We start from the raw sequence: 25,826 nt of genomic DNA, 5'->3' as shown, positions 1-25,826 counted from the left end.
TGGGTCTTGATCAAAGCCGTCTGATAGAGAATAGCTTAAGCAATTCCAGACTTGTCGTTCAGTCGCTAAGTCCTGTCTGACTCTTTGCAACCCCATGGACTGCAGCACACCAGGCCTCCCTGTCCTTCACCATCCCCAGGGGTTTGCTCAAACTCATGTTCATTGAGTCGGTGATGCCATCCAACCGTCTCATCCTCTGTTGCCCCCCACTTCTCCTCCTGCCCTCAACCCTTCCCAGCATCAGAGTCTGTTCCAATGAGTCGGCTCTTCGCATCAGGCAGAATAGAGGATTAATAACTGAAGATTCAGCTTTTTCTCCTTAAGTTATAGTTTGCCCATCTATGCCCCCAAGTCATTTCTGTGCCCTGGCACACTCTGCCCTTTCAGAGGCACCTGCTATGTGGAGCTGCACTGATGCCTGGCCGTCGATTAGTAAAGTGAGTTAGTCTTAACAACTCATCAGTCACGGTCTGATTTTCTTATCACATAAGCAACATTTGGGTAAATTCACAGGATTGTGTCACAGCCACAAAAGACCTTAAAGTATGTGGAGGTTTGGACTCTGAAAAGCACTGCCTGCCCTGAAGGGCCCAGATTTGTGAGTTTGGATCCTAGCTTCCCCCTCTTACTCGCTGTGTAGCCTTGGGCAGCTTACTAAACCTCTCTGTACCTTGGCGTCCTCATCGGTGGATAAGTTGTGGTTGATGATAGAGCTTACCTGATCAGGTCCCTTGTGAAGACTGCATGAGTTAACACACCACCCACACCTGGGTTTGTTCCTGGCACAGAGTAAGAGAAACATTAGCTCTTAGTAGCAGGATGTCCAAAACAGACCCTTCACCTACTTTACGGTCAAAATCCTAGAGCTGAAAGCAGTCCTCGCACGGTAAGTAGATCCCTCTGGTTATTCTAGAACATTAGGGCACAGGGTGCTGCCGGGTCTGTTCTGGCTGTGGCATGCTGTCCACTGGGAAGGCTGGCAGGAGGCAGTGGGCCAGGCTGCCCCAGCGCTGCCACCTGCTTCACAGGTTTTAGGGCATCTTTTCAGTGTCCCAGGGGCTTCCCTTGTAGCTCAGTCGGTAAAGAATCTGCCTGCAATGTAGGACACCCGGGTTCGATCCCTGGGTCGGGAAGATCCCCTGGAGAAGGAAATGGCAACCCACTCCAGCATTCTTGCCTGGAGAATTCCATGGACAGAGGAGCCTGGCAGGCTGCAGTCCACGGGGCCACAAAGAGTTGGGCACGACTGAGCGACTCTGACTGAGTCGCTAACTCAGGGTTAGACTGAGCGACTAACCCTTCCTTACCCTTACCCTTCAGTGTCCCACTCACTGTTTGATACAAGTGCTGACCCTGAGCAAAGCTCGAATTCCCCGATCTAAGTTTGGAGATAATTTTTGCTTTCTTGTCCCACCTAACAGCACACGTTTGAAAAAATGCTTTGTTTCTAGGGACCTCACAGGCTTTCAAGGGCAATTTTACTATTACCCAAATGAAGGTAAAATTCCTAGTGACCACCTGAACGTCACTTTGTTACAGTTGCAGGAACAAATGTTCACCAGTGATACTTGGTCTAGTTCTCCCACCTGACCAAGAATTTCATAATTTCTAGAATTTCCCAGCATGTTGATAGGTCAAGTAAATTCCAAAGGAAAAATCAGAACCAAAGGTGTGACTTCACTTTGCTTTTAAATCTGCTGCTGTGCCCTCACAGAGAAGGCGATGGCACCCCACTCCAGTAGTCTTGCCTGGAGAATCCCATGGACGGAGGAGCCTGGTAGGCTGCAGTCCATGGGGTCGCTGGGAGTCGGACACGACTGAGCAACTTCACTTTCACTTTTCACTTTCATGCATTGGAGAAGGAAATGGCAACCCACTCCAGTGCTGTTGCCTGGAGAATCCCAGGGACGGGGGAGCCTGGTGGGCTGCCGTCTGTGGGGTCGCACAGAGTCAGACACGACTGAAGCGACTTCGTAGCAGCAGCAGCAGCTGTGCCCTCATCACCTTGCTCAGCCAGGAAAGGGGATGTGTATTCGTGTGCTAAGTCGTCTCAGTCCTGTCCAACTCTTTGCAACCCTATGGACCATAGCCCACCAGGCTCCTCTATCTATGGGAATCTCCAGGCAAGAGTACTGGAGTGGGTTGCCATGTTCTCTTCCAGGGGATCTTCCCAACCCAAGGATCGAACCCCCATCTCTTATGTTTCCTGCATTGGCAGGCAGGTTCTTTACCACTAGCAACAACGGGGAAGCCCCAGGAAAGGGTATACTGGCTTGGAAAGGAAGGCTGGAGGAGGGCAGGGTCTTAGGCCACAGATGGGTCCCCTTTTGCCTTGAAAAATGCCCATTGTTCACCAGGTTTTGCATAGACAGTGTGAGTCAGTGAGGACATTCAGCCCTCCGTGGGGGTACTTTGTCTCCCTGCAAGTGACAAGATGCCTAAGCAACTGTGAGCAGGATTCCCAGCCTTGCTCACGGTCAGCAGTAGAGGGAGCCCGGCTTGTCCATTCAGGACTCCAACAGCACGTGGCTGGGGATTACTGGCCAAAGGAGGAGAAGGAGGAAGATTGGAAAAATGGGTTCCCTAGACTTGGGTCTCCCGATAAATCACTGTGATTTCTCTTCTAATCCTGGAGGTGAAACACTTTCCAAGTGGATCAGCCGCATTCAGTTCTGTGCACAGCCTGGAACACAACTGGAGTTGCCTTTAATCAGCGTCCCTGAATGTGTCAGAGCCAACGGGAGTTCTGCCCCAGAGATTTCATATTCAAATGCATTCACGAAACACACATGAAATGAAGTTCATCTGGGTTCCTTGCAACATCTCAGGGTCCTCATGCGCTCAGGGCATTTAAATCTCCAAGAGGAGGAGACGGGCAGCAGGGTTTCCAAGAATTAGTTGGCCGAGGTTACTCGCATCACATTACAAGACTAGAGGTGGCTGGCAACACAATGTGTGTGTTAGTCACGCAGCCGTGTCAACTCTAGGCAGCCCCCTGGATTGCAGCCCGCTAGACTCCTCTGTCCATGGGATTCTCCAGGCAGGAATACAGGAGTGGGTTGCCATTTCCTTCTCCAGGGGATCTTCCCAACCCAGGGATCAAAGTGGGGTTTCCTACATTGTAGGTAGAGTCTTTACCGTCTGAGCCACCAGGGAAGGCAACACAATACTATTAAAAATAAATAATAATTTAAAAAAAAAGACTAGAAGTGATTGGAACATATTTGAGGGCCACAGTCCTGAGGGTTGTGCATGTGGCCGGTGTCAGGAGGACAGTTTGCCAGAGAATTTGAGGACCCAGGTTCCTGTTGGGACCCCACTTCCTCTCAGACAGGGGACCACAGGTAACATGGTCTCCTCTATCATTAGGTGGCTTCCTCATCTGTATAAAAAGAGGGTGAGCTCCCCATGTGCCGCCTGCCCTGCCCGCCTCGCAGAGAGTGGCTGGAATGCAGGCTCTGAGATCAGCTGCAAATGTGAGACTAGGTTATTAGTGCAAGTGTCTGAACCCTGAAAACACTGGGGCAGGCTGCCAATCTGGGAGGAATTTCCTGGTTGCATCTGTTTTATTCTGCCTTGCCAAAGATTTGGCTTAAATGCATGAATCAGATTTTGCTGTCTATAGATAAATGTACAGAGCTGACTGCAGCTTCTCTGTGTAATCCCAGACTAATGCCTAAGATTCTTTTTACCGCTCGACAGCTGTACTGTCTTGTTTATTTCAAATCCATTTCTCTTGCTCGGTGGCGGAGGGAGCCTCCTAGGAGGTAGCAAGCGGAAAGTGCCCCAGTGTCCCCAGAGAAGCAAAGTGCACAGTCCAAGGGGGCTGGGAAAACTGCAGAGGTTTTCATATTTTCACAATAAAACTCATACGGTGGCAGAAACTGAAGTGCAGCTATTTATAGTTCTTGTTTATCCTACTGGGTGGAACCTCCGTATTTTGGCTGTAGAAAATATGAATGGTTTTGACTAAAGGGTGCTGCCCCTGGCCCCTTTGGGAATATTCATTAATCACAATTTATGCAGTGTGGTGCCTTTGTAATATTTGCAACAAAATCTGAATTCTGAAACTTATCTGGCCCCAAGGGTTTTGATTTGAAGTCAGGGGAGATACTGGAGACTCTGAGGCACAAAGGCACGTGTGAAGATGAGCATCAGCCACGCGGGCCCGGGGCCTGGGGGCGCGGGCTGCCTTGTTCCTGGTGCAGGTGGGAGGTTGCTACACCGTGTGGATCAGTCTCACTGTCCCACTCATCATTATCACGGCACCTGGCGGGAAGCTTCATCTGTGACCCCCTCTCTCTCCTTCCTCCCTGCCGCCCTCTTAAAGTCACAGCCGGCCAGTGGCCGGCCCCGGGCTGGGTGGCAGGGACCCGCATCACCGCACAGGGCCCTGCTCTCTGCTCCACTGGGCACCTTGGGAGGCAGCCAAGGAGAAGGCTCCCTGGCACCCCACAGCCAGGCTGCCGGGTTAACGAAGCCGTTGGCATGCACCCCAGGTGCTGTTCGTTGTTGTTTTTGTTTAGCTGCTAAGTTGTGTTTGACCCTTTTGCGACCCCATGAACTGTAGTCTGCCAGTCTCCTCTGTCCATGGGATTTCCCAGGAATGGAAATACAGAATTGGGTTGCCATTTCCTTCTGCAGGGAATCTTCCTGACCCAGGGATCAAACCCGCATCTCCTGAATTAGCAGGCAGATTCTTTACCACCGAGCCACCAGGGAAGCCACACCCAAGGTGCCAGCTACCGCCAAAAGCCAGCGTTATTTTATGAGCCTTGGAAGTCTTGTAGAACCAGTCCGTTTTGAGTGATCAAATGCACACTGCTTATTTATATCAACGTCTTAATGCTTTAATGATTTACTCAGCCCTCATAATCCTGTGGTGTATTTCTTTTAATTGTTAGAAGGAAGATCTCTTTTAGAGCTAAGGTCACTGGGCTACTCCCTTGGTGGTCCTTCCAAATTCTAAAATAAAATTCCCGACAACTATTCCTGACACACATATCTGAGAATCCAGCTGAAGAGGCAAGTGTTAGTCGCTCAGTTGCGTCTGCCTCTTTGTGACCCCATGGACTGTAGCTCGCCAAGCTCCTCTGTCCATGGAATTCTCCAGGCAAGAATACTGAGGTGGGTTGCCATGCCCTTCTCCAGGGGATCTGCCCAACCCAGGGATCGAACCCAGGTCTCCTGCATTGCAGGCAGATTCTTTACTGTCTGAGCCTACAGGGAAGCCCCAAAGGGAAGAAGCAAATGGAACTTAAAAACCTGTCCATGATGAGAGTTGGAATAGCACGTGCTCAAGTTCATCTTCTCCAAGCTCTGGAGTCAATGCCTCGGACATTATGGTCCCTCTTGCAGTAAAGTGAAGTCAGACTTTATAAAAAAAGACTCCAGTTTCTTTACAGGGTTGGCTGCCTTTGAACCTGTGCCTTAGGTCTGTATTTTTTGAGATTTTTAGGGAAATGTGATGAGAGTCCTGCAAAGAAACCCAACCCTTATTGGCATCTGCCAGGAATGGCCATAGAGAAAGTTGATGGATTCTTTTCCTGTGAAATTTAATTCATAGGCTCTGGAAAGTGGTCTCAGTAAGGTGCTCGCCCCTTTTCTGTCTTCTATCCGCCCTCAGCTAACTGTTCTTATCCTCTAAGACTCAACTCATGGTTCCACCAGCACTCTCAGTTTGGCGTGAGATGACTTAAGAGGTACCTCTTAGCCTGAGCCCTGTCTTAATAGGGAGAGACTGTTTACTAGTTTTCAAGGTCATTCTGGCAAACGCTGGGGAAGGAGCCCATTTGATTGAAAACACCAGGTCCACCATCCCCTGCACCAGATCTGGCCCAGCCCACTGGTAGGGAACAAAAGCAAATCTTTGAATTGCTCCTTGCAAGCCTTTGAGGCTCTGGTACCAGGGGAGCTCTGCGCGTTCCTAAGACGTGAGCTCACCCTCCCACCCCTGCCACTGTAGACTGTGCCCGCCACGCTCAGCTGGTGCTGACGGCATCTGTTGGGCCTCCATGTGCACCAGATACTATGTCAGGTGCTGGGGACAGTGTAAACTCAACCATTAACCTTGACCTTGACGGGGTGCTGGGCGTGTAAGCGCTTCTGCTGTATCACGATACGTGGGAAGTCCTCAGGGTAGCACAGCTGGGGAAGGGTCAGTGCAGGGAAAACAATGGAAAGAAAGCCCATGAGCCGCCCTCGAAGCTGGCTCAGGTTTTCAGGTCATACAGGCACGAGTTTGAGAATTGCTAACATGCATGATCAAACTCCTTAGAGCCCGAGTAATGGTGAGGACCCTTCTAGAATTCCGTCTCGGCTTGGAGCGGCCATGCAACGTGTTTAGACTGGTATGTCTTCTAGCGTGAAAGGAGGTGCAAATAGTAGTGACACTGTGACCCAGGCCTCAAGCTGGACTGTCCCAGGGAGTCAGGGACACGTGACTGTCCCCAGGACCACAGGGGCCAATTCTGTCTTCTCTCTGCTGGTCTGGGAACAGGCAGGAGGGGTTTGGCTGCTTTGTTTCTTCTTCCCAGAAAGGGAAGCAAGACAAATATACAATGCCTTCTGCCCTCGTGATCTGTTTTGAAAACAGCGATGCAGAAAATACTTGGTATTTACCTCACTAGTAATTGTTTTAGGGACTCACAGCCCTGTTACTGAACCATAAAGATGTCGCTTTATGCTGAGGAAACTTAACAGAACATCTTGAGTTAAGAAGAGCTCCTCTGTGACTGGGGTTTGCTGTAGGGGATACAAGTTATTTCTTTTAAAACAGTGTTTCAATCCCAATTGGGATCGACATATATACAGTACTGGGCATAAAATAGGCTTTCCTCCTAGCTCAGTCAGTAAAGAATCTGCCTGCAATGCAGGAGACCCAGGTTCAGTTCCCCTGGAGAAGGAAATGGCAACCCACTCCAGTATTCTTTCCTGGAGAATTCCATGGACAGAGGAGCCTGGCAGGCTACAGTCCACGGGGTCACAAGAGTTGGACACGACTTAGCAACTAAACCACCTCCGTGCATAAAATAAGGCTTTCCAAGTGACTCCTGCCAAGGAAGGAGACGTGGGCTCAATCCCTGGGCTGGGAAGATTCCCTGGAGGAGGAAACGGCAACTCACTCTAGTATTCTTGCTTGGAAAATCCCGTGGAGGATCCCGGTAGGCTACAGTCCATGGGGTCACAAAGAGTTGGACATGACTTAGCACACAGGCACAGTATAACACACATAAAATAGATAACTACTGAGCACCTGCTACAGCACAAGGAACTTTCCTAGTCTCTGCGGTGAGCTAAATGGGAAGGAAATCCAAAGAAGAGGGTGTCACCAAGTTCCAGGTCTCTCTGCTCACTGCCTGACAGGCCAGTGAGTCAGAGACAAGGTGTTGCGGCCAGGAATACTACTTTATTCGGAGAGCTAGCCAAGTGAGAGGGTGACAGACTAATGTCTCAAAATAACCGTCTTATCAGTGTCTAGATGCCAGGTTCTTTTATGGATCAGAGATGGGGGGGAGGGGGGTGAGGAAGCAAAGTGAAAAGGCCATTAATCTTGCAAGTATCTCCTAGAATGGCAAGCCTCAGGTAGGGGAGGTGTTCATTTCTTCCTGCCATCCACTTTGAGGACAGGGTGCTAAATGAACAAAAGCAGTTTGGTTTAATGGTCAGGCACAGGGGCAGGATTCTCTGAGGATGCCCTTTATGTGTGATTATAATAACAAAAGCAACAGAAAGCAAGTCACAGAAACAGTCCCAACGTGGAGTCAGCAGTGGCTTTTTCCTGTAACAGGGATATATATACATACATACATATATACATATACATGTATGTATATTGATTCACTGTGCTGTACAGAAAATAATACAACATTGTAAAGCAGCTATACTCCAGAAATATTTAAAAACAAACCAAAGAACCCACAAAAAAACAAACCAGTGTTTCAAGTTCGCACTCGCATTCCACCCTCGCCTGCCTCCGTGAGAGAAGACGCAGGGCCACCGGTGATGTTTATCTGGGTGCTTGGTCGAGAGTCTCACGTGGAACACGGCCCTCTGATTCCCCCGGGTGAGTGATTCTCAGCCAGGCACCCACTCCCCAGCAGACTCCATGCCCCACACCTTTCTGGGTGGCCCCTGGGTGTCGCGTTTTTTAGTCTAGGGTCCTTCTCTCTGGTGTCCATCGTAACAGCTCCACCATCGGATGTGATAACCGAGGCTGTGGACAGTGCAAACCCAGGCGACTCGTACCCTCTGCTCCAGAGACCACGTGGCCCACATTCCCTGGAAGAGCTCTGGTTTTAAACACTGTTTCCCACTGTCACACGAGAGCTTCTGCTTGTCAGGCAGTGTGTTCTAGTTTTCAACAACAAGGTGCAAATCAGTGGCAGGGTTCTCTCACCTGTGGCACGTGACCCAGAGAAACCCAGAGGAATTGGGGCCCTGAGTCCACTTGCGTGTAGGTCAGATGTGTCCTGAGCCCCAGGCCACCCTACGGAGTTAGGCTGTGTTGGTGATGCTGGGTCTGTAGAACTCAGCCCTCTGGCTGTACCGGCGTTGTTCAGTGTTTATTCAACACACAGGCCCAGGCACAGAGGGTGGTGAACACCCCCATGGACATCTGTGCCACCCTGGATCCTGACAGCACCAAGTCGAGCTCCCCAGCCAGAACCTGCTCTTCCAACTGAACTGTCCGCCTTTCCCAACCCTAACGAAACTCCCCTTCCTCTGGGTGTTAAAAAAAAAAAAAAAAACTAGGAAAAGGGCCCCTGCCTCTTTCTCTCTCCCAGCCTTAGTTTACATCCCAAATCCTTTACGCCTGTGATGGTAATTCACAGCTGCCCTTGACTGAGGGCGACCTTCGGCTCTTCTGAAATGTGGCCACACTGTCCTCACACTTGCCATTACCCACTCAGAATAGATGTGCCTTCAGTAAGGGTTTATTTGCCCAATGGTGGTGGAAGGCAGGCACTGGGCGGGGTGTGTTCATGCCTGCCATCTCAAAACACAGGTTCTTCTTTGATGTCTTAAACACTGAGTTTACATTTGGACTTCTCTGGTGGCTCAGTAAAGAATTTGCCTGCAATGCAGGAGACCCGGGTTCATTCCCTGGGTGGGGAAGTTCCCCTGGAGAAAGGAGTGGCAACCCACTCTAGCCAGTACTCTTGCCTGGGAAATCCCACGGACAGAGGAGCCTGGTGGGCTACCGTCCATGGGGTCGCAAAGAGTCAGACACGACTGAGAGACTACCAACAGTCTCACTTTCAGGCTTGCATTTAGCTCTAGTACCCCAGGAGCTCAGTCATCACCAGCCTGCTGAGAGCTCAGCCGCGGCCCTGGTTCAGGTTCAGTTCTTCCCCCAAAGCCCCAGGCGCAATCCATGTCGTGGTCTCCAAGTGTTGCCTCACGGTTACAGGTTACACTTCCTCCAGCCACAAGAATGTGCTTCTCTGCTTTAATTTTTGCAAGTACTATGACCACCATCCAGTCTGCCGTCCACACGGTGACATGGTGATAAATCTGCTCTCGTTCACACACTAGCCTCATGACAGCTCTCCCTGGAGTCCCACCTCGTACGCAGCGTGCCTAACAAACAGCGCTCCCCGGATCTTCCTGAACCCCTGTGAGATCCAGGGGTGACGAGCTCCACATCGCAGATGAGGATGCTGAGGCTCAGGTGCTACCTGGCCGTCAGAGAGGGTGTTTTCTGTCTGCCAGCCCGTCTCTCCCAGCCCCGTGCTTCTGCATGCTTACTGTTGTGCTTGTCGTGCAGTGTCTCAGTCTCTCTGCCACCCTGTGGACTGTAGCCCGGCTCCCTTGTCCTTCACTGTCTCCTGGAGTTTGCTTATATTCATGTCCATTGGGTCTGTGATGCTATCTACCCAACTCATCCTCTGCCACCCCCTTCTCCTGTTACCCTCCTCACATGTTAATATCAGGTACCATGAATGCATCATTGGTGTCAAAAGGAGATTATCTGGGTGCCTCAATGGAAAGCAAAGGACCATCAGGAAGGTGATACCCAAAGGGAACACTGGAAGGGAGGGTGGCGATGAGAGCTTTGGGGTCTCTGCCCTTCCTTCCCCACTTGGAACCCTTCCTGGTCAAGTTCAGAGAGAGCCTCTGGTCCCCCACTGGTGCTCAGGAGCAGCCCTGGAGGATCCGTCCCCATCGGAGGATCGGCCTATGGACCTCCTTCATGCCGATGAGGACAAGCTTGGGTTCCCTGTGGTTGTCATGGAGGCGGGCCACAACTGAAATAAGGAAAACCCATTTCTGGAACATGGCGCTGACCTGTTTTCCAGTTTGGCATCTGGGGAACCTCACAGGTGTGCCCTGTTGGTCTCCAGGCCCAGCTCCCCGAGGACTTTCATCTTTCCCCCGGCCCCTAACCCAGAGCGCTGCCCAGTGGGTGTTAGCGGAGGAGAGGAGGAGGCATGATGAGAGGCAGGGGGAGGTCCTTGCAGCCGCCGCCCAGGCAGCAAATGGGAGATGCATCTGATGTAACGTGAGGCCTCTTCCCAATTCTGAGGCATGTTGGGTACTTAGAGTGTATACGTGTGTACACACACATATTCTTGTTGAATGAATAAACCAGTGAAACTGATGAATCAACAAATAACCCAACAAATGAAACTGACGAGTCAAGAATAAGCCTTAGGGTCCTGAACAGTGATTTCTCGCCCCGGCAGTGACCTGGACTGTGGGGGGAATCGGAGCTTGCTGACTATTCACCATCAGAGAGTGAAGGCTCCAACCAGCGCCCAGCCTGCACTCCCCACGACCGCAGTGACCTTGACCCGGTCCATTCTGCTGTGCTGTGTGCTAGCAGGACATTCCCAAGAGCTTGCTGTCAAAACGTGGGAGAGGGTGGGAGCTGCCCAACTGAACGGAAGTTGTCCTAACTCGTGCGTTTGCTTATTTCAAGTAAGCAGAATTGGCAATGCGTTTAGCTTTCTGTGTACTTGACTCTGCCTCTTTTTCTGTTAGTTCTGGAAAAGGCAGGAGGGCGTGGTGCTATCTGAAGAGGGCCCACAGAGGCAGGGTTTTAATCAGGCGGCGGGTGAATCTGAAAATCCGGAGACCACTGAGGACCACGGCTTATCTCTTATCGTGTGCACCGGACTGCCTGGGGAGAGAGCCACGGCCGCTATCAGCTCACGGAGTCCCTCCGCGCCGTGAGTTTGGAGGGTGGATTAAGGATGTAATTACTGGGGAATCCAGCAGCAGAGAAATCCAAAAGCTCTCATCCATCTCTCTATGTACTTGACTTTAACGTGAGCTGTGACTGGTCCTCCCAGGCCATGTCTTGACTTTTGTGTGAGGCAAAGCTCCCACAATCAAGACAGGCTGGCTGACAGTCTCCCGGGAGCAAGTTAATCTGGGTTTCCTCTTTCTTGGCTAGGGTCTCCCAGAACCAGCCTAGCAAGAGCTGGTCCCATGCAAAGCCAGCCCCCTGCACCTCCCAGGAGGGGAGTAGACCCAGATCAGACGAGGGTTTTGGTATCTGTATTTGATTTAACATCAGTGTGTACCTCTTTTTAATAGGAATCCTATTAACAGTCATCTTGTCAGGTTTTTTTCTACTTACACAATCATTTTCCTTTTTATAGCCATGATAGCTGTCTTATAGAAAATACATACTTTGTACTTTGAACCATGAACCCCCAGCTTATTATAAAACATAACCTTGACCCTGAAGACAGCCAACAAGATCTGATTTCAAGCTATATAGGCCACAAATATCTTTTTTTTTTAGCACCTGTCTAGTCAGCATTTGCTATTCACTGGTGAAAAGTGTTAACTGCTCAGTCATGTCCAGCTCTTTGCAACTCCATGGACTGCAGCCCACCGGGTTGCCCTGTCCATGGGATCCTCCAGGCAAGGAGTGGGTAGCTGTTCCCTTCTCCAGGGGATCTTCCCGACCTAGGGATCGAACCCGGGTCCCCTGCATTGCAGGCAGACTCTTTACCATCTGAACCACTAGTACTTCCCCATATTGGAATTCAAAAGAATGACACTGAAACAAATGTGTTCAGAATTGAAGATGGGTTAGTTCGTTGTAAGTGCTCTTTACTGAAATGAGCTAACATTTAGAATATTTAATACATATGAAGGATTGCTACACAGGTTGTCAGATAGTTACATGAAGTGGTCTCAGGTTAAGCTCAGAGAAAGTCTCTGTTGTAATGAACTGATTTTGCCAGTGGAGGCAATATCCTATTGTAAGCACAGTTTATATACATTATTTGACTTGAACAGCTGTTCTGTACAATAGGAATTGTTCCCATTTTGCAGATGGACACAGAGGCTCAAGGAGGCGGCTACTCTGCACTAAGATTTGAACCCAGAGCCTTTTGTCTCCAAAGCCCAGCCCTCAAACGCTCCATTACACAGCTTTGCTCTCTGCTGCTGAGTCCTCACAGTGCTTGGTAGATTCAGCGGCAGAAGGCGGTGCGTTGCCAAGCCCTGCAGATGCTCGGCTCACCCCAGCACGCTCAGGAGACCAGGCTAGGCTTCCCTCATCAGACGTGGTGACCACTCTGTATCGTGATGAATGCAGACACACACACACACACACACACACACACACACACAGTGGCCTGGAACAGCACCTGTGTAGGAAATCCTTAGGATGCAAGCTAAGAGTGAGAGTCGGGACTGTGTTTATCTTATCCTCTTTGCATCCAGCAAGGGAGAGAGAACAAGGTGAGAGCAGAGGGAAGCCGGAGGAGGGAGCACCGTCGGGTCACACGACGAGATGGTCCTGTGTGTAGAGACTGGTGGGAAGCTTAGAGTAGCTTTCTGGAAACACGTGTCTAAAGGGAAGAAGGGGCTTCCGAGGCCCTAGTAAGGCAGCAACCACTGTGGCTAGAGCGTCTATGGGACCTTTGTTTACACGTGGGCCATCCTTGCCTCACACGGTCAGCGCTAGGGGCAGCAGTCTTCTCGAAATAAGCAGGTGGTGAGGTGCTGGCATCTGGATCAACAACCAATCCAGTATTTGTGGGCAGAGTGTCATCTGGAGGGCAGAGTTTTTGGAATTCCTCTGGCATGGAGACCCATGTCTAGGACAGACTCAGAGGAACAGGCCGGGTTGGGCTTTGTCCCAAAGTCACGGCCCCCTGGGATCAGCAGGCCTGAGTCGGGGAACTAGAGACTCCGTGCCTGATGCTGAAGCTTGGTCTTGTTGAAATGAAGATGAGAACACAAACTGAGACTTTTTCCTCCAGAGAAGCACCTTTGCTCACGCCCTTAAAAAGACATTACAGGAGGCCTCCCTGGTGGTCCAACGGTTAAGAATCTGCCTTGCAATGCAGGGGTTGCAGGTTTGATCCCTAGTTGGGGGGACCAAGATCCCACTTGCTATGGAGCAACTAAGCCCAAGCTCCGCAACTACTGAGCCCGTACGCTGCAGCTAGAGAGAAGCCCGTGTACCACAAGGAAAGATCCCACACGAGCAAAAAAGACCCTGAGTGCTGCAGCCAAGACCTGATGCAGCCAATTTTTTTTTTTTTAAGGATTTTGCAAACTCTGAATGCCAAATCCTGGAAGGAGTTGGATTCCTGATCATTTTCTTTAATCTAGAATTTCTCCTAAAGCCCTTGAGTCGTCCTTGGTTTCCCTGCAGTCAGACTCCCTGAACAATAACCTCGCCCTTAGGGAGAAGGGGGCACCCCCTAAGATGCCCGTGGCCCCTGCCCACCGCGGACCCCCAGTTTCCTGGGGGAAGTTTCCTGGGCTTGGCCGAGCTGGACAAAGCCTTGCTGGCCTGAGAGCCGCAAGCTCAGAGGACCAGCAGTGCCATCTTGTGGGAGAGTTCTCGAAGCGCCTGACATCAGGCCGAAGGAGGGAGGCAACCTTGACTGCCACGCTTCGAAGGGTGAGAGACAAAGCAATGCCCGGGTGCAGTCAAGTGTGAGGGCTCCCTCTGGTCACCAGCCATGCTACTTAGGATTCTGGTGTCCAGAAAACTAATAGCTTTAATAAGCGAACGCCAAGCCAGAAAGATATTTCAAGAATTAACAGTGGCCAGGAAGGATTTTGCTTGCCTTCCATTTACTAGAAAATGTATTCAGCATCACCCCAGGTGGGATATATTTTTCAGTAAACTTTGTGAGAACACAAAGTCACAGACCATAGCCACAGCCTCAGCTTCTAGACCACCTCAAGGTTCGGTCCTCCCAGCAAGGAGATGGCTTTCCCCAGGAGTCCATCACAGGACCTGAGCCCAAAGTGACGCACCTCCGTCACTAAGAGATGAGAGGCTTGGGCCCCACGCACTCTGCTGACAACAGCAGATGAAGCCAAGCCCCTTCCTTCTCACTGGGCTGTAGTGTCGTATCCTTCCTGTTGTTACACACCTGTGTGCTCATGCTCACACTCAGATCTCAGCCTAAACTCCGCCTCTCAAGGTCTGCTCTGGCTTCCTTCTACAAAGTACCCCACCCACCCACCCACCTGCACGCTGCACCCAGGGTGTTAGCCGCTTGTCAGAAAATGAAATCGAGACTGTGATGCAGGTTTCTGGGTCTGAGCATTCATCAGAGCCCTGCTCCCTGATTCCCAGGCAGCTTTGACTCTTAGGGAGATTTTTAGGGTACAGTCCCTTTCTGAGCATTCACGTGCTCTCTCACCGGGAAGGGTGGAGCAGCACGTGATGATGGCTCCCAGGTCCCCACGTAGCCGACATGACGGTGCTCCCGCCACCACTTCCAGCGTCCCCAGCAGCTTTCTTCCCAGCTGGCTTCCTGTGCTGTGACCACAGCTGGCGGTGGATGAGTAGCTGGTGGGCCGGGTAGAGCCACCCGCCGCAGGGCAGCCGCCCCACCTTAATTAAGCTCATGTGGCCTTATCACTGTCCAGGCTTGCTTCCAGTCTTCCATGGGCTGGGAAACTAACAAGCAGTCTGTTCCGATCCGGTCAGACAGGAATCCGACTGAGGACCCAGAGGGCTTTTTTTCTTCAAGTCCATGGTTTGGTGACATCTGTATATGTATCTCAGATCCTCTTTTTGCCAAGTACTTGCTATGTGCTAAGCAGCGTGTGTATGTATAGTACCTGGTGAGAGAAGGTCCACTGCCACCCATTTTATAGATGAGGAAACTGAGCCTCAGAAGGTCAGACGCCAGCCCACCCACCAATCATTGGCAGAGTTGGGATGGTCTGACATCAGAACCCACACTCAACTGGCATCCACCTGCCACCTTCCTCTGGGCCTCCTTCTTAGGCCATGTAGACTGCATTTTGACTCAATGGATAGTTTGAAACCAAGCTTTGTTCCTGAAGCTTGGGAGCTGAGATGCAGGCAACAGTGGGGCCTGTGAACCAACACAGATCACGGAGCCGAGGGCCCCAGACCTGCGTCCTCCAGGCTGTGCTTCCAAGGACCACGGAAAAGGTTCAGCCTTTTGCAGTCGACATGCCTTCACCTGTAACAGAGGGCTAACACCTGCTGAAGAGCATCATATGCATTAATAACTTATATGGAAGTGCTCCATGCCCTAGTTAAGTGCTAGAGACATAAATGATGGTTTTCAAGGGAAAAGAATCCATTACCCAGTCAGAAAGGAAGTGTGGAGGCCGGTTTGAATACCTTGTACCGTCTGCCTGGATAACGAATCCTCTGACTGCATGTAGATTACTTACGTGAAAAATCTGCACCTCTAAATCGTGTGTAAAATCCAGAACCTAAAAATAGAGCCTGTTGCATGACCCAGTTCTCAGCCCTGAAATGAGGGCAACAGGCTAACGCTCTGGGCTGCCCTTGTTCCAAGTCTGGCTCAGAGCGCTTCTCCGCTGTGCAGGCATCGGGTGACTTATGGACCTCTCTGATGTACTGTCCCCTCACCTGTAAGCCGGGCTTCCCAGATGGCTCAGCAGGTAAAGAATCCATCTTCAATGCAGGAGACCCGGGTTCAATCCCTGGATCGGGCAGATCCCTCTGGAAACAGAAATGGCAACCCACTCCAGGATTCTTGCCTGGGAAATCCCATGGTCAGAGGAGCCTGGTGGGCTACAATCCATGGGGTCATAAAGAGTCGGACACGACTGAGGACCTAACACATATTGACAGGTGGATACTGGAAACCCACGTGCATCAAACGTTTGGCAGCTACACAAGCCAAGTGTGAGAGAGCTGCGGTTTCTGCTGATGTATGGGAGGGTTGCTGCTGCTGCTAAGTCGCTTCAGTCGTGTCCGACTCTGTGCGACCCCATAGACGGCAGCCCACCAGGCTCCTCTGTCCCTGGGATTCTCCAGGCAAGAACACTGGAGTGGGTTGCCATTTCCTTCTCTGATGCATGCATGCATGCTAAGTCACTTCAGTCGTGTCTGACTCTGTGCGACCCCGTGGACAGCAGCCCACCAGGCTGGGAGGGTTACAGGGGCTCTAATTCCAGCTAATTCCATCAGGTTTGCGGTTCCTTTAAATTTAAATAAATATGGTTTTCAAAGACTGGAAAGGCCTGAGGATGTGGGGAGGGCAGGAACGATATTTTTCACCGTCTCTGTTTCGTGAAAGTAATGTTGCTTCTTCAAACCAACATCTGTCAGAATGATTCTCATCAGATTAAATAAATCCTCAAAGCCGCTCTCACAGTTTATAGAATCTTGGAAATGTAGGTTATGCTTCACGTGGAACCCTAATGGAATTTAAAACAAGTGTGTTTTTGCAAGCACAGCTTCGAGAGCACACGGTTTACTGGGGTTTGTGAATTTAAGCTACCATGTCTCAAGGAGTTTAGAGAATGCTTTTACTACAGGAAGGTAATAGACAATCACTGACCAGTTTGAGATGCTATTAATTGAAGATGGAAAAGACTAAGTCTGATGAAAACCAGCACTGCACACACACTCTGCCAGACTTGTGAAAACAGAGATCGCTCTTAGATAAGACACGAGGGGCTAGCCTTCAGTCCGTCACCTTTGTACAGGCAGTTGCCGTGTGTCCTTATGGTTGGTTATGGCCTTTTCAGTGTTTTAGAGGAGATTGGACTTTGTTGCGGGCAGTGGATTTTATGCTTTAAAGATCTTGAATGATCAATACAGATGTTTATTATTCCCTGCCATAAGAAAGCTTATTCTTAAAATTAGTTGCTACATCTAATCACAATGAAATACCACTTCACACCCACTGAGATGACTTCTATCAAAAAATAAATAAATAAATAACAGGAAATAATTCGTGGTGAGGGGACTTCCCTGGTGGTCCAGTGGCCAAGGCTGAGCTCTCAAAGCAGGGAACATAGGTTCGAGACTGGTCAGAGATCTAACCGGTCCATCCTAAAGAAAGTCAGCCCTGAATATTCATTGGAAGGACTGGTGCTGAAGCTGAAGCTCCAATGCTTTGGCCACCTGATGGGAAGAACTGATTCATTGGAAAAGACCCTGATGCTGGGAAAGATTGAAGGCAGGAGGAGAAGGCGATGACAGAGGATGAGATGGCTGGATGGCTGGGAGATAGCGAAAAACAGGGAAGCCTGGAGTGCTGCAGTCCATGGGATTGCAAAGCGTCAGACACAACTTATCGACTGACCAACAACAGGGAACTAGATCCCAAGTGCTGCAACTGAAAGCTCCTGCATGCCGCAGAGAAGATGGAGGATCCCAAGTCCTGCAGCTAAGACCCACCCTCACCAATGAATAAATTAAATAAATAAATGTATGATTTTTGAAAAAGTGGTGAGCCCGTGGAGAAATTGAGCCCATATGCATTGCTGGTGGGAATCTAAGATGTGGAAATGCTGTGGAAAGCCATTCGATGCTTCCTCCAAAATATTAGAATCCAGAGCATGGTTCTTAAGCTTCCAGTGGGAAACCCTTGGCCGTGAAATCCCTGGAGGCAGAGCTGGTGGGTGATTTGGAGCAGTCAAGGCAGGGTGTGCTTGGATTCCAGACAAATCCAAACATAATGACATCAGAGACTTACACTTGGGCAAAACTTACTCATCCCTGGCTGGCTGTTGATCCCATAGCCAAGCCATATTTGTGGAAAAAAAAAAAAAAAACCAACCCAGTTAACCAACCACAAAAGCTAAATAAAACAAAACCAGCATCATGTAGGGAACATTTCTGTGCTGCTTAGTAAGACGTGAAGTCCTTAGTCTCATGGAGCAACAGAAATTACTTGGGGGAATTTCAGGTGTTTTTGCTAAACTCTTTGGGATTAAAAGACACTTGCTCCTTGGAAGAAAAGCTATGACCAATCTAGACAGCATATTAAAAAGGAGAAACATTACTTTGCCAAAAAGGTCTGTCTATTCAAAGCTATACAGTAGTCATGTATGGATGTGAGAGTTGGACTCTAAAGAAAGCTGAGCATTGAAGAATTGATACTTTTGAACTGTGGTGTTGGAGAAGATTGTTGAGAGTCCCTTGGACAGCAAGGAGATCCAACCAGTCCATCCTAAAGGAAATCAGTCCTGAAAATTCATTGGAAGGACTGATGCTGAAGCTGAAACTCCAATACTTTGGCCACCTAATGTGAAGAACTGACTCATTGGAAAAGACCCTGATGCTGGGAAACATTGAAGGCAGGAGGAGAAGTGGAAGACAGAGAATGAGATGGCTGGATGGCATCACTGACTCAATGGACATAACTCTGGGAGTTGGTGATGGACAGGGAGGCCTGGCATGCTGCAGTCCATGGTGTCGCAAAGAGTCAGACACAACTGAGCGACTGAACTGAACTTGGGATGTAAACAATGAACTTTCTGAATGCTGGGACTTTTGCCAGCAGCAAAAGAAAGCTAAAATGAATGATTTCCTCCCAGGGTGGAGCAGCAGAGCTGGTGGGAGGAGGGCTGGGCAGCTCAGGGGTGACGATTCCACTCTGTCTGCCCACAGGACTAGCTGTAAGCCAAGCCACCAACTTCTGAGAGCTGCCCTCACCCCACTTTCCACCCTGACTGGCCGGCCTTGCATTCACCTAACAGCTTCCGGGTCCCCTTATCTCTCATTGAGACATTTCGGAGGCTTGAGCACCTGTGTACTGCCTGTAACTGTGTCCTGATGCTTCTAAACTACGACACATGCAGTTATTTTTATAAAGGCATGTGTGTGCGTGCTAAGTAACCTCAGCCATGTCCTACTCTTGCGACCCCATGGACAGTAGCCTGCCAGGCTCCTCTGTCCATGGGATTCTACAGGCAAGAATACTGGAGTGACTTGCCATGCCCTCCTCCAGGGGATCTTCCTGACTCAAGGAATTGAACCCATAGAAGAATTTTTAATATCTTAGAAGTATGCTCATCAGATACTAAGTGCTGAATGCAGACTACAAAACAAGGTGACTCTTTTGGTAAGACAGAAGGAAATTTAATAAGGAAACAAGTGCATTTCTCTATCCACAGAAAGGAAGGCTGGAAGGACATCCCACATGTTAACAGTAGTTCTCTCCAGGTGGTAGAACTACAAGTGATTTTAATGTGCTTGCCTTGTTGCTTTTGAACAATGAACATGTACTGCTTTCATCCTAAATCCTGTTCCCTCAGTATTGGTGACAGGGTGGGTCAGCTCAGTATGATGAAAGAGTGTAAAAAAGTAGCAAGAGCTTCACAAGGACCTTACTTTTTCTTTTCTTTTTTTAAATTTTTTTGGCTACACCATGGGGCATGCAGGATCTTAGTTCCCTAAGACAGTGAAGTGAAAGTGTTAGTCTCTAAGTCCTGTCTGACTCTTCTCTGACCCCATGGACTGTAGCCCACCAGGCTCCTCTGTCCCTGGGATTTCTCAGGCAACAATAGTGGAGGGGGTTGCCATGCCCTTCTCCGGGGGTCTTCCTGACTCAGGGATCAATCCTGAGTCTCCTGCATTGTGGGCAGATTCTTTACCATCTGGGCCACCAGGGAATCCCCTCAGTTCCCTAATGAGGGATCAAACCCATGCCACCTGCAGTGGAAGCGTGAACCTTACGTTTTTAATACTTGGCATCCCAGAAGGGCCAAGAGCCTTGCATCGATCGGCTCTGGGAAACTCACAGGTTAGAAGCTTCTGGAAGCTGAGGACTCTGGCAAGAGAGCGCCTCGCAGCCCAGAGGACCGGAGGCCCCTTGCCTGGAGTCTCCTGTTCATCCTTTGTGACCCTGCCCCTTCCCTGCTCCAGGGATCACCCAGGTTCACAGTCTGCTGAGACCAAAACCACTGGGCTTGCCCACAGTTAGCTGAAGGATTAACCAAAAACAAAAAGAGTGCTTTTCAGCGACACGTCCTCTGCTACAGCGTTCTCCCTCTCTGCCTGAGCTCAGCCTCAGGAAGAAGGGTGTCCAGAGGACGGCGGCCAGCGGGTGATGAAATAACAGGAAGAGGCGTGCTCCCGCCGCCCTCCGGGGGCTCCTTGGTTTGTCATGCGGTCATGAAGTCAGTCTCCCCATTCGCATCACCTGTGTGTTCCTCTCTGTGACTCATGGTGGTCCATGTCTTTTCCTTCTTGTCTTCCAGTCCACCCAAGCCGACCGTGTTTATCTCTGGAGTCATTGCCCGGGTAAGCACCCTTTCGTCATTTCGGGGTCTCAGCACGTGATCTCCTGATTCCTCCTGTCCTTACTCCCACCCCATGCATCCACCCGGGAGCCGGGGGCACTGGGGGGCTCTTAATTGCCCCCCTGTCCACGGAACGTGCTTCTGTGGTCAGGGACAGACGGGGTGGTAGCCAGGAAGAGCCCACAGCACCTGCCTGCCTCTCCTCCACCCTCTGCTGTCTTCTTTCTCCTTAGACTTGACCAGGGTCAGTAGACTATCCACAGGCCAAAGGGTTTCTGGGGGATCTGTGAGCTGACAATGTTTTTACATTTTTTAATGGTTGAAGAGATTTGAAATAAGAATTACACGGTGATACCTGTGAAGTGTTAGTCGCTAAGTCGGGTTCAACTCTTTTGTGACCCCATGGACTATAGCCCACCAGGTTCCTCTGTCCATGGGATTCAAAACAACCACAAGAACTGCTCTAGCAGAAGAAAGCCACCCAACACCCGAGCTTGGTTCTGAATGAGTCGTGTGGTGCCTGAGCCCCTGGCATGAGGGCACAGATGGCGAGCTTTCTCACCTTCTGGAAGGTACATGGGTCTTTGTGCCCCTTTGAGCCCCCCAGAAAGCCTCAGGACTACCCCACAGTCCTAGGAGATGGGTTTCCACCTTCCAACAGGTTCTCCACTCCACCACCCACCCACTCGCACAGGCAAGCCAGAGAATGCCGGCTTTGGGTCTTGCTCATGAACTTACTCAGGCTTCCCTGGCGGTTCAGACAGTAAAGAATCCGCCTGCAATGCAGGAGACACATGTTCAATCCCTGGGTCAGGAAGATCCCCTGGAGGAAGGAAATGGCTCCCCACTCCAGTATTTTTGCCTGGGACATCCCATGGATGGAGGAGCCTGGTGGGCTACAGTCCATGGGTCACAGAGAGTCAGATGTGACTGAGCGACTGGGCAGACAGGCGTGCATGAACTCACCCAGCTGTTCACGGTTGATGAGACAGTGCTTTGAGCCAGTGTTTTCCGTGTCTTCCCACAGGGCGACAAGGACTTCCCCCCAGCGGCCGCCCAGGTGGCCCACCAGAAGCCCCACGCCTCCATAGACAGACACCCCTCCCCAAGGACCCAGCATATCCAGCAGCCTCGCAAGTGACCAGCGAGGACCCAGCACCCTCACCAGGCACACTTCGGTTCCCCGACACTTGGTATTTCCTCCGGCAAAGAGAACTGGCATCTTCCTCAAAACACTGCCCCACTGGGAAATCTAAGACAAAGCAAAGTGCCCCTTCCTTTGCCTTCAATTTCCAGCTCTAAAACTAGAGTCAGACCCCCAATCCTCATTTCCAGGGAGTCCTGGCTGGTGTCACCTGAGGACCATCACGCCTCTCTCTGTGCCCTGAGCAGAACTTACTAAGACCCGGGTGAAGTGACGTTGTTCCCAGTTTAGCTTTAGTTCTGGTTCATCAATTGCCCTGCCAGTGGTCTTAAAAATTAGCAGGCACAAATCTGGGAGGATTAGATTAAGGTCAGGGGAAAGCTCAATCATTGCATGCTTTTTAGTCATAGGACAATCAAATCTTAACACCTAGAGGGAAGAGAAAGAGATGAAGGCGTTAATTACAGAAAACCTGAGTAGGGAGGATACTGCAATAGACAACAGCATCACTGAATTTCCCTCCCTTGTGTGACGAGGGCTCAGATCACAGGGCGACACCAAGCTCTGCCAGAAAAGCCAGAGAAGAGCCTATAGCTCTGAAGAGGCTCTTTTATTCCAGGAGTCATCTGGCTGAAAAATTTTGCCCAAAGGGAATACTTCCAGACTGAAATTTCTCAGTGTGGGTCCCAAGTCCCGCACGGCCCCACCATCCACACAGGCTCGCCGGGAAATCAAGGCGAACCTTCATTTTTTCAGTGATCACCTCGAGAACTGCTTTGAAGTTCTCGGAGTGATCCCTGACCAGGTGGAAGAATAGACACATGGATAACCCTGGAACGCTAGAGCAAAAGCATTGACCACAGGGAAAGATCAGATAAAAACCTGCCTTTGCTCCCCGAGGGAAAAGTAGAAGCATCACATCACCACTGGAGCTAGAAAAGCCTGCTTGTCAGTCAGTCGAAGTGTCAGAACACCCTCTGCCCTAGGGCACCGTTCACTTGGGCATCTCAGATTATCCTATGCTTTCTGCCCAGGTTTCCCACCCAGAGCTGCCCTAGACTGCTTACAGCAATTGGGTGCCCTGCTTTTCTGAAAGGCACGTGTTCACATCTCCCGGAGCAAACGCTTTGGGAGCTGGTGTGGCCTGACTGTCCCACTTGGCAGCAGATCCGCAATGGGGACAGCAGGCACCCCACAGTCCCTCTGACGCTCTTTCCAACTCCATGTCCACGGTTGGTAAAGGTGATGCAGACCTAGCTTTTGCCCCTCTCTAAGGGAAAAGCCAGCCCTGCTTCACATCTTAAAGGCAACGTTTGGTTTCCCCTCTCATTGACTTTTGGAGCCAAGGTCTCACACTCACGGCAGTGCGTAGTCACATCTCGTATTTCTTAGCCACTGAGATGTTGCTATAAACAGAGGCTGGCTTTTGGAGATGCCGCCTGGGTGTGTAGCCTCCTCCTGGCTACCTCCCGGAGCCGGCATCTCTGAGGGATCCTGAGGGCAGGCAGCGCGGGTCCGTCTGTGGACCGCTGCACCCTCTGCTGCGGAGCTGAAGGCCCATCCTTGACGCCTTGTACTGCTGCAGCCAGGAGTGCCGTGCCGCGCATCTTTCTTGTCATTTTAGCTGCATCTGGCGTGTATCTGCGGGCTCCCGATCGCTGAAAGCAAATTGTTCCCCTGAATGAATTTATCCACGGTTAACTTCAAGAATAATCATTCTAATAAAGCTCCTGCGTGGTTTGTTTTCTCTTATATCTCAGAGATTGTTCTTTCTCATCTCGCTAGGGTTGCCAGATGGTTTCAAAAGAAATAACGAACATGCAAAAATAAGGAGTATGTTCACAAATTGTTTCCCAGACACAAAGCCAAACTATTGGACACCTGGCACCTTGAGTCTAATCGCCTCCTTTGAAATGTCATAAAGTGGAAAAGCTTTAATGTGGTGGATTAAAATGTACTCCTTGGGCCGAGCAGCTGGCCCTGTGCTTGGAAGGTCCTTTGGGAACAGACTTGGGAAGAATGATTAGTAGTAAGCCCAGGGGTGGCTGTGAGCAGCATTTGACAAATAAGACATTCACCTAATTTATCCAAAGATCCCCTGGAACCCTTATGAGCAGGATGAGAAAATAATCATAATTATTAGCTTCGAGATCCAGAGTCAGACTACAGATGTGGGCTGGGAGGGACCCTGACCTGTTTTCACCCTAGAAGGACAGGGCAGCTTGGTGGCCCTGAGCCAGGGGAAGGCACACATGGCCAGAGTCTGTGTCCCCAGCCCTGGCCTCCCTTCAGCCCCTGATGTCACCTCTGGATGCTGCTCTTTGCATTCACGCCTCCACCTCCCTTCCTAAGTTGAGGACAGAATGAGGGTCTTGTGCATTTAGTGTCACTGGGTAGAGAGTTGTCCTAGGTACATAACATTGACTTACCAGGCCACGTAGACTTCTGAGAAATGTTTGTGTAGACATTTGTTGGGAGGAGGTTACCAAACACTGCTGACTCACTAGGACCCAGACCCTCCACTTAGAGAATGCAGCCTACCTTCTTCCAAAATCTATATTATCTCTCAGAATGATCTGTGTCTAAGCAGACCTGAGAATGATAAGAGCTGCAGGTCTTCCACCATTTATTACACTCATGATTATATCTAGTTACTATATGACTATGAAGGGCTTCCCTGGTGGCTCAGAGGGTAAAGAATCCGCCTGCGATGCAGGAGACCCGGGTTTGATTCCTGAGTTGGGAAGATCCCCTGGAGGAGGGCATGGCCACCCACTCCAGTATTCTTGTCTGGAGAATCCTATGGACAGAGGAGCCTGGCGGGCTACAGTCCACAGGATCACAAAGAGTCGGACACGACTGAGTCACTAACACACACACAAACAGAAATACCAACCACATAACAAACGTGGGGCAGAATTGCCTCCAGGGCGTTCCACATCGTCACGAACATCATCATCACCTGCATTTGTTAGTCACCGCCATAACAAAGTACCCCAAACTGGGTGGCTGAAAACAGTGGAAAATGTGTGACTTCTTGGTCCTGGAGCCTAGAAATTTGCAGTGAAGGTGTGGGCAGGGCCGCCTTCCCCCAAAAGCTCCAGGGGCGATAATTCTTGGCCTCTTCCGCTTCCGGTGGCTGCTGGCAGTGCCTAATGATCATTGACTTGTTGCAACTCAAACCGAGTCTCTGCTTCTGTTGTTAACATGGACACCTTCCTGCATGTCTGTGTCCAGACTTCCCTGTTCTTCTAAGGATGGCAGTCACTGGACCAGAGCCACCCCCATCCAGTTTGAAAACTGGAAGCATTAGTCTTTCAGTCGTGTCCTACTCTTTGCCACTCCGTGGGCTGTAGCCTGCCAGGCTCGTCTGTCCATGGGATTCTCCAGGCAAGAATACTGGGGTGGGTTGCCATTTCCATCTCCAGGGGATCTTCCCAACCCAGGGGTTGGACCCAGGTCTCCTACATTGCAGACAGATTCCTTATCATCTGAGCCATCAGAGAAGCCCACCTAGATGACCTCACCTCAACAAATCAGATATGCAAGAACCCTAATTCCAAAAAAGGTTGTGTTCATGGACCCTGGGACTCAGGACCTGAACTATCTATCTTCTCAGGGGGACACTATTCAATTCAGGGCTCAGCCACAAGATGAAAAGCCGGAAACCCTGCTCCCAGCTCACACTGTTGGAATAGCTGTTCATCTGGTCAATTGGTTTCCTGAGCTTTACTGTGAGAAAGTTTTGCCCACTACAGATTGTTACAGTGTTGCTGGTCATAGAGCGGCCAAAGCCTGTGTGCTGGGGGACCCAAAAGAGAGCAGGGCAGAAGTGCCAAGTTATAAGTCACCCAGGCCATGGGGGGGAGGGCATTCACCCCCAGTTCTAGTAGCTCCTGAGATCACAGCTCTCTGCTGCATGCATCCTCAGGTCAAAGTCACTAAGTCCCAATAGCACATATCCTGTGTTCTGTAAGAGTGATCCACGGGCAGTGGTCAGCCCATTTCACAGATGGGAAGACTGAGACTGAAGCTCACTCCCCAGGGTCAAAAGCCACTGTTAGCCAACACTTGTCCAGGGAAGATACACAAATGGCCAATAGGCACCCGAAAAATGCTCGAGATCAACAGTCACCAGAGAGATGCAAATCGAGACAGTGAGAGACCCATTCACACCCACAGAGATGGCAGGGATCAAAAGTCC

General features: G+C 50.3%; 1 protein-coding gene across 1 annotated transcript in view; it reads left to right on the top strand.

Moving 5' to 3' along the window:
• The window catches only part of LOC122454552 (death associated protein), a 63,498-nt gene extending 40,124 nt beyond the window's left edge, over nucleotides 1–23,374 (top strand). The window contains exons 3-4 of the mRNA XM_043489116.1: nucleotides 20,437–20,479; nucleotides 21,506–23,374. Of these exons, the coding sequence (XP_043345051.1) occupies nucleotides 20,437–20,479; nucleotides 21,506–21,619 (157 nt within the window). The 3' untranslated portion in view covers nucleotides 21,620–23,374. The remainder of the gene's footprint in view (nucleotides 1–20,436; nucleotides 20,480–21,505) is intronic.
• The last annotated feature ends 2,452 nt before the right edge of the window (nucleotides 23,375–25,826 follow it).

The sequence above is a fragment of the Cervus canadensis genome, chromosome 16, assembly GCF_019320065.1.
Source record: "Cervus canadensis isolate Bull #8, Minnesota chromosome 16, ASM1932006v1, whole genome shotgun sequence".
Lineage (NCBI taxonomy): Eukaryota > Metazoa > Chordata > Mammalia > Artiodactyla > Cervidae > Cervus > Cervus canadensis.
The sequence above is the reverse complement of the archived record's forward strand: the minus strand, read 5'-3'. Positions and strand labels throughout refer to the sequence as shown.